This window comes from Cynara cardunculus, assembly GCF_001531365.2.
Source record: "Cynara cardunculus var. scolymus isolate 2C chromosome LG 3, CcrdV1, whole genome shotgun sequence".
NCBI classification, from domain to species: Eukaryota; Viridiplantae; Streptophyta; class Magnoliopsida; order Asterales; family Asteraceae; genus Cynara; species Cynara cardunculus.
In genome coordinates this window covers 30436290-30451322 of record NC_037530.1, presented here as the reverse complement: position 1 = coordinate 30451322, position 15033 = coordinate 30436290, and the positions used below count along the sequence as shown (strand labels likewise).

General features: G+C 36.7%; 2 protein-coding genes across 2 annotated transcripts; one reads left to right on the top strand and one right to left on the bottom strand.

The window, feature by feature from the left end:
• The first annotated feature begins 1779 nt into the window (after nt 1-1779).
• On the top strand, nt 1780-11202 carry LOC112508737 (V-type proton ATPase subunit a3-like). Its single transcript, XM_025113461.1, has 18 exons — nt 1780-1920; nt 6089-6133; nt 6456-6578; nt 6653-6760; nt 6887-6994; nt 7076-7249; nt 7453-7590; nt 8474-8581; nt 8679-8786; nt 8858-9006; nt 9089-9242; nt 9393-9553; nt 9629-9835; nt 10035-10218; nt 10298-10381; nt 10460-10659; nt 10761-10820; nt 10910-11202. The coding sequence occupies exons 1-18, from the start codon at nt 1780-1782 to the stop codon at nt 11112-11114; spliced, it is 2457 nt and encodes an 818-aa protein (XP_024969229.1). The 3' UTR covers nt 11115-11202.
• On the bottom strand, nt 11178-12845 carry LOC112508738 (cysteine proteinase 15A-like). The gene is made up of 4 exons (XM_025113462.1): nt 12371-12845; nt 12088-12207; nt 11744-11987; nt 11178-11666 (listed from the first exon to the last, which is right to left on the bottom strand). Exons 1-4 carry the CDS (start codon nt 12839-12841, stop codon nt 11395-11397), a joined length of 1107 nt encoding a protein of 368 aa, XP_024969230.1. The 5' UTR covers nt 12842-12845; the 3' UTR covers nt 11178-11394.
• Nucleotides 12846-15033: the final 2188 nt, after the last annotated feature.

Here is a 15033-nt window from a genome sequence, read left to right as displayed (position 1 = left end):
ATATATATATATATATATATATATATTGTTGTACAACTTGAGTGTTTCGTACATGTAATAAAACATTGAATGATAAGAACGAACAACACATTTCCCCATCATCTTCTCTATCTTCTCTAGCCATTAACGTGTTATTTGTTTTCTAACAGGTACTAAAGTCTGAAATCCTTAGATCACTTTTTGATTGATAAGATGTGGTGCTAAAGTTTAAAGCATAATCAATAAAATTGTTTGTATTTGTAAACTTATGGATGCCTGAATCTGTATAATCTTACCCTTCAAAATATTTTAATGTTGAATTTATATATATTATACAATTTTATCATTATATTCATCAGCATTACAAAATTTACATCTAAATTATAAACTATCAATTCCTTTTAACCAAAATATACTATCATCAATTTTAAATACATTCAACCTTCTTCTTTAAACAAGTCCTGCAATGAAATATATCTCTTCAATCGCATATTTGAAATCAACAAGACAAGACAAACATCAGGACTACTGTCATATGGAGGTAGTCCATCACAAACCAACACGGGGATCGATTGACACATATAGAGATCAACAACCTGGGACCGATTTAGGTTAACTGATTGAGAGAGATGAGGATCGATTTGTGAGGGTGAGGATTGATTGAGAGAAAGGACACTACTGCTTAGGATCTGGAGAATAATAAGAGGCGAATAAGGAGTTAATTTACCTCTTACCAGATAAGAGGATGCTGAGACATTAGCGCCTCCGAAAAATTAAAAAAAGACAAACAGTCTGAGTGAGGTCACTTCTTACCAAATTAGACTTAAGAAATAAGAGATTTCTTAAACAAGCAAGGCCAAACCAACACACCCACATACCAAAACACATCCACATACCATACCAACACAAATCCAAATCCTAAATCACCAAAAATCAAATCAAATCTAGACTCTAATCATCAAAACTCGACCGAAATCTAAACTCTAATTACCAAAACTCAACCTTAATCAACCCAAAACAACTCTAATAACGAAAACAAAGGATTAGTTAAGTGCAAGCTTCCTGGTGGAGATTAGCATCACACACCTCACCTCGATTGAACTGATTGTAAGTTTTCGGTATTCATTGTTGCTCGATGCCTGCTCCAATGTGGTGATTTGCAAAAGACGAACATACACTTGTTATTTATAGAGTTGTTCTTGGGAGTGAGGAATGCTTCAACTAGGTATATAGATGTATAATATTGATATATAAATAATATTAATGTATATTTATATTGTTTTTATTATTATATAATAATATGTAATATTAATTTATATTTTATTTTTTGAAAGAATATAATAAAAAGAGTAAAATGATTAAAATATCCTTGATTTAACATCATTAAAATAAAAAGGATTAGGTTAACGAACCAATCTACGATAAAATTGAAGCTATAATAATGATACATGTAATTAATTTGGTTGGTGATGTGATCCATAATTTTGATATAACCACAGGGACCAAATATGTAATTTTCTCAAAAAAGGGGGGTCCCAGTAGTAGGAGAAATGAAGGTTCAAACGTTAGGTGCATTGCGTAAGACCAGCCAATTAACGACGGACTATAAATTACAACCAGAGATCATAATCCTCCATAACGACCTTACCGTTGCCGGAATCTTGTAATCAACCGATGTTTTCGGTGAAATCTCTTCCATCAAATTATAATCGAGTGAGTTGGAACGGAGGAAAAATTAGCACAAGATCATCTTACATTATTAGAATTAGGTTTTGTTTAAGTTAGGAGTGACGAATCGGAATGGCGGAACGAGAATGTCTTCCGACAATGGATCTGTTGCGATCAGAGCCTATGCAGTTAGCTCGGCTCATCATTCCCGTGGAATCCGCTCATCGAGTCATATCGTATCTCGGTGAACTCGGCCTTTTTCAGTTTAAAGATGTATGTTATAAGACGCTTCATCGTTATGAAATAATGGCACATTTATTATACCTGTTGGTTGATGCAGGGCAATGTGACTGTTTTAGTTTTTGTTTATCAAATCGCATGAAGTTATGAAGTTTGTCTATCTCTTTGTATTCCTTTCATGTTATTGTTTTTTTCCTGACTGAATACTATAACATGATATTGTAGTTAGGGTTTTCTTTCTATCATGTTGTCTGATTCAATCTCTAACTGTTAGTCATTTATACTTACATGCATAAGTTAATGCATGTGCTATGTATGCCTAGTGTTGACGTATATACACAAGAATAACAAGGAGGTTCGTTCCTTTAGGAGTATCTGTTAGATTTAATCGAAATTATGGTCACTTCTGTATTTTAGAGATTATATCAGATTAGGGACTAAATTGCTTGTTAATGATAGAATACAATGGACCTGAAAGGATTGATATGGCATTGGCTACAACCTACAGAGTTCCTATTATGTTTTGGGATATCTGATTAAGAAAATTGTCTTGATTTTGTTTTGATCCATTTATTTTTCCTCTACATTGGTCTAACATTTTTACTTTTATTAGGGGTTCTTTACCAAAATTTATGGGTAAGTGTTGATTGAGATAAGAGGTCTGACTATAGTAACTGTTGATTAGGAATTCTTGTTTCCAATTTTAGCAACGAACGCATAGAATATGACCATTTTATGGTTTTCTAAGAACTCAACTACAAACATGACCAAGAACTACAAGTGTGCGTAGAATAATCTTAAGGTTATATCAGTAATTTATCCACTAGTGTATTGTATTGCAGTGCATCAATTTTAGGGGAGAGAATAGGGGTTACTTCTCACTCGACGTGTTTTTTGGGTCTTCCACGAAATATTGGCCTTGCTGAATTTGCATGGGAAAGTTATGAACTTTGTTCATTTTCCAATGAATCATTTCGGATAATAATATAAAGTAAGACTAAATATATTTAAAAACTACAAGAAAGATATAGGAAAACAACCCTTTCAAGCATCGTATTTGCTCGAGGAAGAGAAAGACCCTAAAGGTTACCTCGAAGTGTGCTAGATTATGTGCATACCAACGTTTAGGGGCTAACGAGAATTGCGTTGCTTGGCGATGGCCATTACTTCATCTCTTAAATAGACGATTTCTCGAGGATGTGATGGGTGTATGTGTTGAAGCACAAGTTGGAGAGGCACGACAAGTTTGAAGGTTGGTTGGTAGTTGAGAACCAAATGACTAAAAATTGAACATTCTAAGTTCGAGACAGTGGTGGAGAATACAACTACTCAAAGATCTTGTAATTTTGCTTGAAGAGAAGTATTCACGCCATTTTTTTTACTATATTAGGGGATCCGTAATTCAGTGGGTTTGTTGAAAGGATGAATCTTACTTGTTGGAAAGGCAAGGTGCAAAGTGGTTCATGGCAGGCCTTTCCAAGGGGTTTTGGACCGAGACATTATTTAATGTCGTCATGCACATCATGGACAGTATACCATGCTCGACAATTGGTGGGAAGATTCCTGAAGAGGCGTAGGAAGGGAAGAAGAATGTATGTTTAACTTGGAGCCCTGTGCTATCTAGGGTGTCTTGCTTCATTATCTGAAAGGGATCAAGAGATATCTTATAGCCTAAGTCAAAGAAGGTTATTTATTCGTGACATGTGATATTTTATGAGTCACATTTCTTCAAGTCAACCAGTACTCTTATCATCGTAGCTGCTAATACCGAGGATTTTTTGGTCCTTAGACTCTGATACCTAATAGTTTAAGGTGCCTATGGTAATTAGGTGTCTTTTTACCGTTCTGCCTCAACGTCTCTGCGTGTAGGGGTTGTTGAGGAAACAGTTGTTGAAACAACGATTTATCTCTAAAATCTCGCAACCACAATGCTGAGACAATTGAGGTTAGGGAGAATTTGAATCAAGGTGGAGCCGTTGATGAAATCCATGGAAATGTTGAAGACTCTCGAAGAAGCCAAAATACCTGGCATACTTCAGAGAGCTATGAGGATTGGTTGTATGCAAACATGAGCCTTGTAAACAACTAGATCATGAGTTCAGTGTCGTTTATGAGGATTCTTATGACTATGAAGAAACTTGTATATGTGATATGGTACTTTGTGGCTTGCAGTTATAAATGTAGAGATGCAGTTGTTAGAGAGGAACGAGATTTGGTCTCTAAAGCCACCATTGAAAGTGAACTATGCCATTATCTATAGGTGGATCTTCAAGATCAATGATTATAGACAATACAAGGCTATACTAGTAACGATGGGTTATTCTCAATGGAAGGGCATAGAGTATGATGAAATCATTGCCTTGGTGGTTAGACAATGATTTGTTGGTGCTTCACAAGACCTAGAGTTGGAGCAAATTGATGTGAAAAAATGCCTTCTTTAATAGTGATTTAGTGAAATACACATATGTGGAATGACAACAATGTTTTGAGGGGCAAGGCAAGCCAATTGGGTTTGCAAGCTACACAAATCATTATATGGCTTGAAATAGTTATCGCGATGATTGTACAAGAAGTTTGACTCTTTTAAGCTTATCGTAGCATAGAAGATGTATTATTATATGGGTGAAACCTAGGATTGCCCATTTCCAAAAAAATGTATAAAGGGTGGTTTACATTGACTTGTTCTTATACGATGATTATATGTTGATTGCTTCCAATGATACATAGGAAATCGATTAGTAAAAGAACAACTGAACTGTGAATTTGATATGAAGGACCTTGATGAAATGAAGAAAATTTTGGATATGGAGATTAATCGAGATAGAAAGTTGAAAACCACCTCAAACAGATTACCTAGGTATAGTTTTGAAGTAGATTGAACCTGCACAAGCAAAATATTGTATACTAGTTTCGTTAGGAGCATCATGTATGTTATGGTTTAAACAAAACCTAATTTGACACGGACTTGAGTAGGTGCATGTCTAAACTTGGTAAGACATATTGAGAGGTTATGAAGGGCATATTGAGATATTTGAACAAAACTTCGGACAAGTGGCATGTGTTCGATAGCAACGATTCTGACTATGAAAATGACAATGATCGTGCTACATCAACCTTGGGGTATGTTTTCAATCTGTACAGGACTGCCATTAGCTAGCGAGCTAGGTTGCAATCCATCGTGGCTTTATTGAGTACTGAAGTGGAATTGGTCGATGTAGTAGAAGCAAAAAATGAGACAGTTCATTTAAATTTTGTTGAGTAACGAGGAAAAACTTATATCGTTCAATAATATTTACATGGATAATAACGTAACTGATATTTTCACAAAACTATTGGATGCTGCAAAGTTCAAGCATCGTTCAAAGACCATCTGATTCCTCAGGTGTTGAAACTAAAAGTCGATGGTATGGAGAGATGATTTGTTGTGCATTTGTGCTGTGAGAGGATTGGTGTACATGCTATCGCTGTTGTGCGTCTATTGGCATGTGGATTTCGTATCAAAGTGGAGTGTTGAAATTGTTGACACCCAATGTACATAGAACACCATTGTGCACCAAGGTTTTGTTTGTCGGGGTTGCAATGGCGGGTCGCCAGAGTTCGCAGAGGTCGCCCCATCAAGGAGGCTACGATACACATTTTGGGACTAGGATGCGGTTGGTTGTGATCTACCCACCGTGTAGCCGGGAGATAGATCTGTATGACACGACCTAAAGCGACGAGCATTAGTCGCATATGGGAAATTCTTCCAGGGCTTGTTTCAATAAGTTCTTGTTTCAGCCACTTCTCCAAGCGCCAACTCTTAGAATAGGTGCCAAGTTAGTAGAAATTTTGGCTTGTGGAATTATAGTTGCATATTGTGATGGTAATTTCTCTTTATAATTCCTCCGTTGATTGCCTTGTCTCTCCATATAGATGTACACTTTTAAACGATAGTGGGACCACACTAACTTTTTGTTTGTTTTTTGCTTTCATTATATTTACGTTATCGGTTGTTATTGTTGTGCATTATCATTTGTTTGGGAGGTTGAACACATTTGGGACAAAAAAAAATTGCATCGTAGTTTGTTTGCTTACACATGTTTGTTATCTTTTTGGACCCGTATGTATTACTTTGGAAAAATTTCCCAATGATAGGTACACAACCTTTATCGATATGAACCTTCAATTTTTTGACAGTCTTTATGTTTTTTCATTTGTGTAGCTCAACATGGAAAAGAGCCCATTCCAAAGGACGTATGCTACTCAGGTATGTTAACTGTTCGTTACATATTATCTTTGACCTACCAGGTATGTTTGAGTTAACAGGTGCATGACTGGGCCTCATAGTATTTACCACTTCATATTTGTAGGAAAATAATTTTTACAATTTGATGATATGCAATTTAATGCTTTGCCAAGCAATTATATCTCATATAAGGGGTCATACAGTAACAAATGACTGAAAGTTAACTTATTAAACATCCTAAATGAAACCCACCACCAGCTCCTAATGATATTCATTGTGGCACTCATATTCAGAAAAATATCTTGCTATATTTAAGTTTTTTCATTGAATAAAATCTTTGTAGATTAAAAGGTGTCGGGAGATGGCACGCAAGCTACGCTTTTTCAGGGATCAAATGTATAAGGCCGGTCTTTTATCCTCAACATGGCCGACACATGGCTCAGAGATTAGTCTAGATGAACTAGAGGTAAATAGACCGACTAACATGGATTAATGGTGATCTTGCTATAATTTATATGCATCTTTTACGACAACTATTAGGTAAAACTTGGAGAACTTGAAGTCGAGCTGATAGAGATGAATGCAAACTCTGAAAAGCTACAACGTGCTTATAATGAACTTCTTGAATATAGGCTTGTCTTGAAGAAGGTAAGAGCCACTCCCAGACTAATTAATCGATATCATATAGTTTTTCCTTTGATTCCTCTAGATATGTTTAGCAACATTGCATATATTTTCAAGTCTAAGAGATTGTTCTTTTCTTTTTTGGTTCAGGCTGGTGAGGTTTTTTATCCTGCTCAAACCAGGGCTACAACTCAGCAGAGAGAACATGAACATCATCGTGTTGAAAGATCAATTGATAGTCCTCTATTGTTAGAACAAGTACTACTTTCTTATTTTTCGCTACTTGGTTGTTACTCTAAAATTTATGATGCTGCATCTTATCCTCCCATGGTTTTGAAGGAAATAACAGCCGATCTATCAAAGCAAGTTAAGCTGGGATATGTCAGCGGTCTTGTCCAAAGAGATAAATCAATGGCTTTTGAAAGGATCTTGTTTCGTGCAACTAGGGGCAATGTGTACTTAAAGCAAGAGTCGGTGGAGGAACCTGTTGTTGATCCTGTGTCGGGAGATAAGGTTACATGCAAATTCATTTATTACCACCGCAAAAAAATTGAACCATGTGATATGAGTTGTCCTTCATATAAATCTTGCAATTATGTATTAGGAATGTAGAGGAAATCTAAACATGTTCTCTTTATGATTTACGACTAAATCAACTCTAATTTTGTTCCTTTTCTTTTTCACGATAAATTCGTCTTAGCTAATTTAATTTACAGGTGGAGAAGAATGTCTTCATTGTTTTCCATGCCGGAGAAAGGGCGAAAAGCAAGGTATTGAAAATATGTGATGCATTTGGAGCCAACCGTTATCACTTTACTGATGACACGGGAAAACAATATCAGATGATCACAGAGGTATGTGTATTACAAAAAGCTTATGTGCTTGAATGTAGAGTATATCTACAAATTTGTTCCTTGAGTCTTTGTGCTCTAACAAAATTCTATTATGATTTATATGGTTTTGAAATTAGTATTATTTGGAATTATGTGTTTATTATTGGGGAAAACAATGTTGATTCTTTTTTACAACCATGGCGATAAATAACAACACCCTTTTCGTTGTCGCCTTTAATGTTCTTACAACCATCGTTGGCGTTATCCTTACAACAAGGGGATATCGGAAGGGGAATTTAATAAGGAAATAGAAGAGAGATTAGAGCTAGTAGACGGTGGTGGAGTGACAAATGTGAGGCCAAAAATCAAGTTACACTTGAATTCTATAAAAGGATTAATTAATCCAAAAGGAATGAAGCTATTGAGGGGCTTAACGTACTGATTGTGCCATTTATTTGCTTTACGATATATGGATTTCTTATTTCTGATATATCGAAGATGGTAACGATCGATCGATGATATGTTGATTGGTTCCAAGTATACTCAAGAAATTGATTAGTTGAAGAAACAGATGACCTGTGAATTCGGATATGAATGAAAGAAGATCTCTCGAGACAGAAAGTAATGGGACTTATATCAACCATAAGAGGCATCAAATGAAGCATTGTACTCGAAGCAACTATTGTGCCATTTTGTTAATAGATTATAAGCTCCTTCTATACTGCACCAGAATGTTTTGTCTGTGTGATGTTCATATCAATGCATGTTAAGATGGTAGAGATTAAAGCTTGTCCTTCAACCTGTTGTATTTCTTTTTCAAATGAATTACTATGTGAGTCCCTCTATACCAAAGAAAGAGCTGAGTTTGGTATTTACCGAACTTAAATATATCTTGTAATTGTAGGTGACTGGAAAACTTTCAGAGCTAAAAACCACCATTGATGTTGGAAAACATCATTGGAGCAGTGTGGTACAGGCTATTGGTCTTCAGTTTGAACAGTGGAACACTATGGTAAGTCTAAAGCATAAACAAACATACTGGCCTTGTTTATCTTATAGAGTCTTGTTTGATCACTATCATCTAAACTTGTGTTTTCAACCGATGAAAGGTGAAGAAAGAGAAATCCATTTACCACACTTTGGATATGCTTAGTTTTGATGTGACAAAAAAGTGCCTTGTCGCTGAAGGCTGGTGTCCTGTTCATGCTACAAGCCAGGTATCCTTGAAGTTGTGTCAACTCATGCTAGATTTTACGATTGAAAGATGTTAAATGCTTTCATTTTGCAGATTCAGAAGGCGTTGCTGCGGGCAACCATCGACAGCAACTCACAAGTAGGGGCCATATTTGAGGTTCTGCATTCTAAGGAATCACCACCTACATATTTCTGCACAAACAAAATCATGAATGCATTTCAAGAGATCGTAAATGCTTACGGGTAAGCACCTGTGAATACACTTGTGGCACCCATTTGATGAGAATCCAATTAGTTTGCTCAGTATTCACACTTGGATTTTCAGGGTGGCAAAGTATCAAGAAGCAAATCCTGGTGTATACACAGCTGTTACTTTTCCATTCCTGTTTGCTGTCATGTTTGGAGATTGGGGCCATGGTATATGCTTGTTTCTTGCATCATCATTTCTTATTCTCAAGGAGAAAAAATACTCCACTCAGGTAACTTCTGATTGCTTTTCTTGCAACATTAAATTGCATTCGTCACTTGCTGCATACATTATTATTTGTTATATGATCATCGAATTCTGCTGACCATTTTTATTCCTCTTTAATTCTTGCTCGTTTGACAACTACTTTTGTGGGTAACAGAAACTAGGAGATATCATGGAAATGGCGTTTGGTGGTCGTTATGTTATCATAATGATGTCAATTTTCTCGATATACACGGGACTAATATACAATGAGTTCTTCTCTGTTCCATTTGAGTTTTTCGGGCGCTCAGCCTATGCCTGCCGCGACTCTTCCTGCAGGTATCATATAATAGATCATTCTTCATATGTGATACAACACTGATGCCTACCACCTTGAAACACACTTTATTCCAGGGATGCTACTACTATTGGATTGATCAAGGTGCGAAACACTTATCCATTTGGTGTGGATCCTGTATGGCATGGAACCCGCAGTGAATTACCATTTCTTAACTCACTCAAGATGAAAATGTCAATCTTACTGGGAGTAGCTCAGATGAATCTCGGAATCATTATGAGCTATTTTAACGCCAAGTTTTTCCAAAATGACCTCGACATCTGGTAAGCCGCTTCTTGTGTATCATCATGTTCATGCATTTCTGGTGTCATGGTCTGCGATGCATGCAGTTAATCATGCATTTGATTACACGAGCCCGAGTCCATATAGACGCGGATGCTGGATACTAGCCAGATTATGTTAATTGTTTGTTCTACTTTTTTGAGTGAATTTTAGTCTATATAACCAGCATTTAAAAATCAGGTACCAATTCGTGCCCCAGATGATATTTCTCAACAGTTTGTTTGGCTACCTTTCTCTACTCATCATTGTGAAATGGTGTACTGGTTCTCAAGCTGATCTATACCATGTAATGATATACATGTTCCTGAGTCCCATGGATGATTTAGCCGATAATCAGCTATTCGTTGGCCAGAAATATCTGCAGGTTTCATATATGTAGTTATACTTGACAAGTAGTTTTCATTGCTGTTAACAGAACTAATGTGAGAATCTCCTATTGTCAGATACTGCTGCTATTTCTGGCACTTGTTGCTGTACCATGGATGCTGATTCCAAAGCCATTTCTTTTGAAGAAGCAACATGAGGAAGTATGCACAAAACTATCTCCAGATTTGTTATATTGTTATATATTTCCTTAAACTAATTACTATCATATTGTTTATCAGAGACACCAAGGTGGAGCCTATGAACCACTTCACACCCTCGATGAAAATCTTGAACAACAGTTGAATAACAGGTCCCGTGGAGGCGGACATGAGGAATTTCAGTTCAGTGAAGTTCTGGTGCATCAGCTAATACATACTATCGAGTTTGTTCTTGGTTCAGTATCTAACACTGCTTCCTACCTACGTCTGTGGGCGTTAAGGTGAGTTCACAACTTCATGGAACTTCTAAGTAATAAAACACCATTCTTTTCTTAAAATACTTCTAAGTGATTCATGATTTTTGAATCTATTTTGTGTTCAGTCTAGCACATTCAGAGCTTTCCAGTGTATTTTTTGAAAAGGTTCTGCTTCTTGCCTGGGGGTAAGTTACCATATTGCAGTAACTACTTTCAAATTGGAGAAAGGTTTCAACTAAACCATTAACTAATAAATACACTCTGTTGACCGCAGATACAACAACTCGGTGATACTTGCAATTGGTGTGGTTGTATTCATTTTTGCAACGGTGGGTGTGCTGCTGGTGATGGAAACGCTGAGCGCTTTCCTGCACGCTCTCAGACTTCACTGGGTAGAATTCCAGAACAAGTTCTATCAGGGAGATGGCTACATCTTCTTACCCTTTTCATTTTCTTTAATTAACGACGACGAAGAATGAATCATGAAAAACAATTTCCACATTGGATACAGCTGATGATGCATTTGGTGCTAGAATTTGCAATAATATAAAGGAGTGTTCCAAGTTTAATCCATATGTAGTGTAGATGAAGAACAGAAACTGAAACTACTACATAAGACTAACATCTAGAGCATGAGCTATTCAAAACCAGCCATGTGCAGACTTGCTGGTCTTTTACTCCCCGAGAGTCGACATACATCTAGAGACTGACAGTTTTAATACAACAGGATACATATTTACAAATTGGAGCAGAGTCCATTTAAGTATTTGTAGAAACAACAGCAGAGACCATGGTGTCCATTCCACAGGCATTGTAACCACTGCAAACCTTGTAGTAGCCATCCTCTCCCCAGTTTGCACCCCATGAATTCTTAATAATCCAGTATGGCTTGTCCTTGAACCTCAGAGGTGCATACCCAGCAGCTCCATATCCAACAAGAAGAACACCATGATCCAATCGCTGCTTTGAGCAAATATATGGACATGATACTTTACCAACATAGGTTTGCATCCAAGCTGCATTAATCCCAACTGCAAATACCAGAATGAATCTTGGTTAGCTGAGTGATCAGAGATAGGGTTACCAAAATAGGGAGAGAGATATTTACTTGCAAGAGGGCCATTCTTGACAAGATTGGCAGCGATTTGGTCTTCATCTGTGGAAACGACACTGAAGTTGGCGACAGATGCAGCAATTTTGGACTTGTCAAAGTGGCAGGTACCATCTTTTCCGGTGTAGGGGTAATCTGCTTCTTTCTGAACACCACCTGCCTTGAGTATGTACTCAAATGCATTGTTCATCAGTCCACCGTTGCATCCAGAGTCGCATGAATTGTATTCTGCTGGATCACACTGCCAAAGAAGTGGAAGCATCGTTAGTTAAGATATATTCATTCATTAATTACCAATCAAATTAAACAAACCAGAAGATAGTGGAAATGGAAGGACAAACCTCATGATCACAATCCACAAGCTGTTGTTCGCTCAAGCTAACTAACTCCCCAGTTTGAAGGAAGTGAGATCCTTCCAAAGCTCCTGTGGTACTAAAGGACCAACACGATCCACATGAACCCTACAACCAAACCTCATAAATTTAATTAACATATACCAAGTGATTTTGACATGTATTTATCCCCAATATGAACACGGACCATTTCATCTTTATCTACTGTCTAAAATTATCGCTGTGATCTGAAAAGTCAAACCAAGGAATAGTTATCTATATTATTGAGCACCTGATCTTTGACGGCAGTAACAGCGCCATGGTCGCGCCAGTCAAAGTCTTCCGGAAGATTACTGGTCGGAAGAATCGGAGCTTTGTTAGCATCGGTTGGAAGCTTAAGAGGACTTTTCAAGCCGAGGTATTTCTGGCGGAACTCCGACGGGGTCAAATCGGAGAACTTAGTAACGCCATGCTCGGCTGTAGGATCCAGCAGCTGATGACGCTTAGCACGGAGAATGTTAGACTTGAAAACGGACAGACGGTAGTCGTGCTCCTCCTCAGTAGCATAGGTCTTGCCAAACTTGCTCTTGAAGATACTGAAGTGGTGCTCGGCGTTCAGGAGATCGTCGGCAGCCTGTTCTTCCTCCGGGACGACTTGACGGATCTTCGGATCAGATGAGGATACATCACCGCCTATGGCGTTGGTGGCGGAGAAGAGGAGGAGGAGGAGGGAGAAGAAGGACAAGAGAGAACGACGACCCATCGTGAAGTGATATTTTGGTATCAAGTATCTGATGCTCCAATTATACTGGTTCGGATAAGAGGGTAGGTGAGTTCCAGCCGTTGATATGCCGACACGTTTCAGTATCTCATTTACCAGATGAGTATCTTTTCTAGATAATCGCGTGCAGGATTGAGAAACAATACTTAATTTCCGGATGGTCCTCAAAAAATATGCATGTAACACTTTGGTCCTCCATGTTTATTTTTTAACATTAACTAATCATATGAAAAATCTTGTCATAATAAAAGTTAAAATGAGAAGCGTAAGAAGTGATCTGAACCATTGATTACTTTTAATCTTATCCTCACCCCATGAATTCCGCTTGATCTGGGAATTGATCAGATGCATCTTGGTACATCTCATTAGTGTTCGTTTGGTTTGTAGGAATGTTTTTGAAGGATTTAGATTTCATGGGAAGATTTGGATTTAGATGGATTTGCAATGATGAATTTAAAATCACTGGTGTGTTTTGGTTTATAGGATTTGGAATGGAATTAGATTACATTATTAATAAATAATTTGTAAAAAATTATAAAAAATTATAAAAATAATTAAATTACATTTTTATTAATCGATTATTACAAAACAAAGGTTTTTAATATTTTTCGAACCTTATTGCATATAATCCTACGAATCCCGTGAAATCCCGAGCACCCCATAAGGATTTCAAAATTCTAACTAAATCCTAGAATTTGAAATCCGGACAATCCAACAAACCAAACATGGGATTGGAATGGATTTGAAATCCAAATCCCCTTAAACACATTCAATATCCTACAAACCAAACAGAACCTTAGTATTGATCTTCGATTAGGATTTGATCCAATGTTCAAGATCCCTTCTTATCTATTTTGCAATAAAATTACAAATTTAAAATATCAATGAAACAAAACTTTTAAGAAGTCAACATGAGGCATGTTCCATTGCTAGCTAAAGGGACCGTTTACCAAACACTTACCCAGATAAGCGCTTACAAGTAACATTATCTCATCGTATGAATATGGTAAGGACCGAGAATCTTACCCGGTAAGAACGAGACAAGGACCAAGAGTTTTATATGGTAAGTGAGGGCAACGACTCTTACCACGGTAAACGCTTACCGGGTACATTGTTGCATACGATGTCGTTTTGGTGGACTAAAATCTTACCCGGTAAAAAAAATAATAGTGTTAAATTTAACCGGTAAGCACTAACCGAGTAAGTGTTTGGTAAACGGCTCCTAAGTTACACATGAGACTTAATTGTCTATTGTGTCTTATCTGAAGTCTGCTTACAAAAATTAAACTTAAGTTAATAACTTGTTATTGATTTGATTTCAGAACACTCTTATGTAAGCTCGGTTTTAATGTCTAAACATTTAAAGGCTTGGGCGTCATTTGATTTGTTTGTCTTGGAATGTAAATGGATATTCCTTTTCGGTAAACCAAGTATCATACCAACTACCATTTGTAAGCAAATTTTGCTATTAATACTAATTGTTCAAACTCGAAAGCAAAATTAAGCAATGAGGTACTAAATTTTAAGTTTGCAGGGCAGACCATCAAAGAATTAGACATTCTCTTCAACTTAGATTTGATTGTTTGAGACCAAATTATGCATGTTGTCTGTAGTACATTTCTTAGTATGTTCTCCCGTTAAGCTACTCTGCTTTCATTTATTACACATCTTTTTTTCATTATAAGCGTTACATTTGCACCAAGTTGGATGTATTTTGTTTTATAGGAGTTTGGTAGCTAGTAAAATATGCCCAAAAAGGAAACCCGGTGACAGTCTTTTTTTCGTTTCCTTTACACTTAAAGAAGTGTCAACACCTCCACTTGAGGATGCAAAAAGTGATAACCCCGATCGGGGTCTTCTGATGGTTTCAGTTGGCTCTACATTAAGTGCATTGATTATGAAACTAATAGAAATGTAGGGACTAGAGTTATCCTTCTCAATAAAGTAACCATTTAAGTTGCATCCTTCTGCATTTTCTAATACTAGAAACGTACTCGCGCAATCCAGCGAGATAAATCGTGATTTTAATATTTCATTTTATTATTTATCTCAGTCGATGTTATAATATGCCTTTATGTTATTTTGAGAAAGCGATGATGTTTTTATTTTTGAATAAAATATATGTTTGAAGATATCATAAAAATTTAACAAAAATATATCGATATTAGTATCAA

Coding starts and splice junctions, on each gene's coding strand:
- LOC112508738 (XM_025113462.1), bottom strand. CDS start 12,841: ATGGGTCGTCGTTCTCTCTTGTCCTTCTTCTCCCTCCTCCTCCTCCTC. Junction 11,988..12,087: donor TTGTGGATTGTGATCATGAG/GTTTGTCCTTCC, acceptor CTTCTTTGGCAG/TGTGATCCAGCAGAATACAA. Junction 11,667..11,743: donor CAAGAATGGCCCTCTTGCAA/GTAAATATCTCT, acceptor TGGTATTTGCAG/TTGGGATTAATGCAGCTTGG.
- LOC112508737 (XM_025113461.1), top strand. CDS start 1,780: ATGGCGGAACGAGAATGTCTTCCGACAATGGATCTGTTGCGATCAGAG. Junction 10,219..10,297: donor TTGGCCAGAAATATCTGCAG/GTTTCATATATG, acceptor TCCTATTGTCAG/ATACTGCTGCTATTTCTGGC. Junction 10,660..10,760: donor CTACGTCTGTGGGCGTTAAG/GTGAGTTCACAA, acceptor TTTTGTGTTCAG/TCTAGCACATTCAGAGCTTT.